Genomic DNA, 5,224 nt, shown 5'->3' with positions numbered 1-5,224 from the left:
ACACATCAAAGCACTCCGTTCTGACAGAGGAGGAGAATATACTTCGACAGCTTTCATGAAGTATTGCGAGGAGCAGGGTATAAAGAGATTTCTAACTGCAGCATACTCACCTCAACAAAAGAGGGTTGCTGAAAGGAAAAATCGAACAGTCCTTGACATGGTTCGTTCAATGCTCAAAAGTAAGAACATGTCGAAGGAATTTTGGGCAGAAGCTGTGCAATGTTCAATCTATGTTCAAAATAGATGTCCGCATTCAAATTTGGGAGATCGAACACCGCAAGAAGCGTGGAGTGGACAGAAACCGACTGTATCTCATTTTAAAGTATTCGGTAGTGTTGCTTATGCACATGTACCAGATCAACGAAGAACGAAGCTTGAAGACAAGAGTCAGAAATATATATTAATTGGGTATGATGAGAAAACAAAAGGATACAGGTTATTCAACCCCATAAACAAAAAGGTGGTAGTAAGTAGAGATGTTCGAGTGAATGAAGCAAGTAGGTGGGACTGGAACAATTCGACAGAAGACATAGTCGAAACTGAAGAACCCTCAATCGGTATACCAACAACCCAAAATCAATTGCCAAGGTCTGAATACTCTGACAGTGAAGACGAATCCTCACAGCCAGAATGAGAAGTTTGCAAGAGTTGTATGATAATACAGAAGAAGTACATCTTGTGTGTCTACTGGCAGACTCTGAAAACATTAGTTTCGAAGAAGCATGGAGAGATGAGAAGTGGAAGAATGCCATGGACGAAGAAATTAAAGCTATCGAACACAACAAAACTTGGGAACTAGCAGAGTTACCAAAAGGAAGTCAAACCATTAGTGTGAAGTGGGTGTTAAAGAAAAAGATGAATGCTCAAGGAAAAATCGAAAGGTACAAGGCGCGACTTGTGGCAAAAGGATACAGGCAGAAGGAAGGAATAGATTATGACGAAGTATTCGCACCAGTTGCAAGAATGGAGACAATTCGACTGCTGATTTCTCAAGCTGCTCAGCTCAAATGGCCAATATTTCAAATGGATGTCAAATCAGCATTTTTGAATGGTGTGCTCGAAGAAGAAGTCTATGTCGAACAACCACCAGGATACATGAAAGACGGAAGCGAAGGAAAAGTGCTAAGACTCAAGAAAGCACTTTATGGATTAAAGCAGGCACCTCGTGCATGGAATACACGTATTGATACTTACTTCAAAAAGAATGGTTTCCAACAATGTCCTTATGAACATGCCCTATATGTAAAGAAGTATAAAGGAGATATACTGCTCGTTGCACTCTATGTCGACGACTTGATTTTCCTGGGCAACAGTGATCAAATGATCGAAGAATTCAAAGGTCGAATGACACGAGAATTTGAAATGACGGACTTAGGTCGAATGAGCTTCTTTCTTGGTCTGGAAGTTCGACAAGAAGAAACTGGAATTTTTGTCTCACAAGAAAAATATGCAAAGGACATTCTGAAGAGGTTCAAAATGGAAGGTTGCAATCCAATCTCGACACCAATGGAGCCAGGAGCCAAGCTTTCAAAATTTGATGGGGGGGGGGGGGGGGGGGGACGTGTCGAAGCAAACAAATTTCGAAGCTTGGTCGGAAGTCTTCGATATCTCACATGTACTAGACCAGATCTTTCTCTAAGTGTCGGAATCTTGAGTCGATTTATGGAAGAACCAGTTCACTCACACTGGAAAGCTTTGAAGAGAATTCTTCGTTATATCCAAGGAACTGTGTCACTTGGAATGTTTTACTCAAAAGCAGAAGATTACAAGCTAACAGGTTACTCCGACAGCGATTGGTGTGGAGATATAGACGATCGAAAAAGTACATCAGGATATGTATTCTTTATGGGAAACACTGCTTTCACATGGCTCTCAAGGAAGCAACCAATTGTAACACTGTCGACATGCGAAGCAGAATACGTGGCTGCATCATGGTGTGTATGCCATGCTATATGGCTTAGAAGATTGTTATGTGAGTTAGAGCAGAAGCAGGAAAATGCAACTATAGTGCAAGTCGACAACAAATCAGCAATCGAATTGGCGAAGAATCCAGTGAATCATGAAAGAAGTAAACACATCGACGTACGTTTTCATTTCATTCGAGAACATGTGAAAAATGGAAGCGTCGAACTGAAGCATGTGGCAAGCAAGGATCAAGCTGCAGATATTTTCACAAAACCATTGTCGAAGGAGATATTCGACAGAGGCAAGATGATGCTGGGATTAATTGATCGAAGGAGCATTTAATTTATGGGGGAGTTTTGTTGGATAAATTAAATGCGGTCTTGGAAAGCCAAAAGACATATTCTCCTAGGGCAGCCAAAAGAGTTTACTTTCCTAGGAAATAGTTAATCATTAAATGTTATGTCTATTTATGTTTCCCTGGTCTCTATATAAAGACCCTCTCTTTGTAACCTAATTTTTAACTTTTACAACAAATCCTTTGCAAGTCAATATATATCAGAAGAGAGTAGTTTGATCTGTTACCTTCACATAGACAACCCCAAAAAATAGTCTTACCAAAGTTTGTCAGGTGATAAACTCCTCACAACGCAAGAAAACCCCTCGCAATTCCAATATATTCAAATGGGCTTAAATCCCTCACAGAAACGCTTGCAACAATTTTTTGCCAGGTGATAAACCACTCAGAAAATTCTATAGGGTGAAGTACTGAAGGCATCAAATAGAGTGCAGAAATTTGATATCATTTGCCAGGGGTTATACTCTTCGCAACTTTGCCTGGTGATAAACCCAATGATAAAATGCACCAAATACATCCTGATTTGTAGAATAGCTTGCAGCATTTATGATAAATTAAATGGAAGAGCTTGTCATAAATAAGAAGGCCAGATACTTACTTATTGATAACAACATACAGTAAATGTAACAAACAACATTTCAATTTATTGCATTTTTTGTAAGTACTAATTGAAAAGTGTATTCAATCTAACAAACAACATAAACTAATTCAGCTTTTGACAATCCACTCCGGTGGAGAGAACAAGTTGAAATACTCTTCATAATCGGCCAAAAACTCGTATCGATCCAAATGATAAACACATTTCCCATGCTGCCTATTCTGAAAAGACAGAAACCTATCATCCATAAACACAACACAATTCCCTTTCCCAACACGCAAATCCGAAGCAGACGCACAAAACAAATATTCATTCCCCAAAAACAAAACCCTATCACCTATACTCTTCAACTTCACCCATTTCTTACCCTTCTCATCAAGCCTAAACACAGCAACACTAAACCAAAGATAATCATAAATATTAACCAACAACAACTCGCCGTCACTCTCCACGAGCAACTTCCTATCACCAACAATCAAAGGACTATCAACTAACTCCACCCCGGATCCGTCATCATCGTGTTCCACTGTAACCGTCCGACCGGATCCATCCACCGCGTAAAACTTCCCTTTAAAAACACATATATCTCCATGCTTAGCTATATTCTCAATCACCTTCCATTGCTCGTTGTGGTAACGGAAAATCACCTTCCGAAAGAAAGCATTTCTCACTATACCAAGCACGGCAGGTTTCTCTCCATGCCGCATTACCGCAACGACCTTCTCCGGTGCAATAAAATGACTACGCTGATTGTTAATAACGAAATCTGATCCTAACTGAACTACCGGAAACTTGTTGAAATCAAGCACGCGGAGATCACAAAGAAACGGAGAACTCGAGTGATAGGTAATGAACGGAGGGAAGAGTTTGATTTTTCCGCGAGTGTTTTTGGTGATTTGAATCAACCAAGGACGTTGCATGGCTTGCATGGTTCGTTGTTGTTGCGGTGGCTTGATGAGCAAGAAACAGCATTGGGAGAGATAGCAAAACGGAGTGTTGTTTTCGCCGTTAATGATATCGGAGAGAAGCTCCGGTCGATCGGAGTAACTGATGAGTGGGAATTTGAAGAGAATGTTGGGAGGGATTGGGATGGAAGAAGAACGCCAGGATGAACAGACGGATCGAAAGTGAACCAGATCGAGTTCGTTTTCGATCTGTTTGGAGATGAGATTGAGAATCTCTTTTGGGAGATCGGCCCAGGCGGAGTCCGCCATTCAGGATGATGTTGTTGTTGGCTGCTGCGCGTTCTTCTTTCTCTGTTTTTTTCCTTCCACCGTAGCAACAAAAATTAGCCCTAGAAAATAACTCTAGAAGGTTGAATTTACTATATTTTTATATAAATTAAAGGGATTCTCGAAATTGCCCTTAAAATAAAAAATTACTTACACTATTAAAGTTAAATTAATAAAAAAATTAAGTCCAGTTGTGGAAATTGCCTTTTTAATTAAAAATTAAATACAAAAGACTCATTTATATAATTAACACTTTTTATGAAAGGAAAAAATGTTTTATCCTTTGATTTTCGAGTAAGAATCCACTCCATTTCTTTTTCATTACTATAGTTTTGTATGTATAAAGCAAAATAAATAATAAATATGTGTTACATGTCTTAGAAATACGTGTAATATACACAAAAAACTATGGTAATGGAAAAGAAATGGAATGTAAGAAATGAAGTGGATCCTTACTCTTGATTTTCACGCCCTACAGTGTTTGTTCACTTTATAAATAAAACAACAACTCACATGACCTGTTAAATCAATTTAGTTGGTAATCTTAAACCAACTTAGTTGATATCTACCATATAAACAACACATCTACCCTACTTAAAGGGGGCTTCTATGGTGAAGTTGCCATTTTAGTTTTATTGGTGTAGTCATTTTAATTGGCCAATCAAAACACACTACTATAAATCTCAACTACCACATCATTAATTTATATAAAACTTTCATTTATTGCATATCAGTCCTTTATAAAATTAATATTAAATTGAAAAACAAATTATTTGACAAAATCAATTCTGAGATGAAATTCCTAAATCCCAAATTCACAGTTTGAAACCCACCTCCTTGGCCTCCTTCTTCATCTTCTTCCCCTTCTACTTCTTATCATCCATTCGGTTCATCCTTCTTCTTTGTTATCAAGGGTATCAAAAAATTCTCCTTGGCCTCCTTCTTCATCTTCTTCTCCTTCTCCTCAACCAAGGGTATCGAAAAATTTCCCTCTTCGTTGTGCTATTGTCCCCCCAAGTTTCACAGTGGGACGACGCCATATTTTTTCACAGGTAATCGTATCCATCTCAATCTTTATATTTTTCCAAAATCAACTTGATTTGAGTTAATTTGCATAAATTATGGAATTGGATA

At 38.4% G+C, this 5,224-nt stretch overlaps 1 protein-coding gene across 1 annotated transcript; it reads right to left on the bottom strand.

Moving 5' to 3' along the window:
* Positions 1-2,968: 2,968 nt before the first annotated feature.
* Positions 2,969-4,077, bottom strand: LOC131625635 (F-box protein SKIP23-like). The gene has a single exon (XM_058896476.1). The coding sequence runs from the start codon at positions 4,070-4,072 to the stop codon at positions 2,969-2,971; it is 1,104 nt and encodes a 367-aa protein (XP_058752459.1). The 5' UTR covers positions 4,073-4,077.
* Positions 4,078-5,224: the final 1,147 nt, after the last annotated feature.

The sequence above is a fragment of the Vicia villosa genome, unplaced genomic scaffold (genome assembly GCF_029867415.1).
Source record: "Vicia villosa cultivar HV-30 ecotype Madison, WI unplaced genomic scaffold, Vvil1.0 ctg.000232F_1_1_3, whole genome shotgun sequence".
NCBI lineage: Eukaryota > Viridiplantae > Streptophyta > Magnoliopsida > Fabales > Fabaceae > Vicia > Vicia villosa.
The sequence above is the reverse complement of the archived record's forward strand: the minus strand, read 5'-3'. Positions and strand labels throughout refer to the sequence as shown.

Coding starts and splice junctions, on each gene's coding strand:
- LOC131625635 (XM_058896476.1), bottom strand. CDS start 4,072: ATGGCGGACTCCGCCTGGGCCGATCTCCCAAAAGAGATTCTCAATCTC.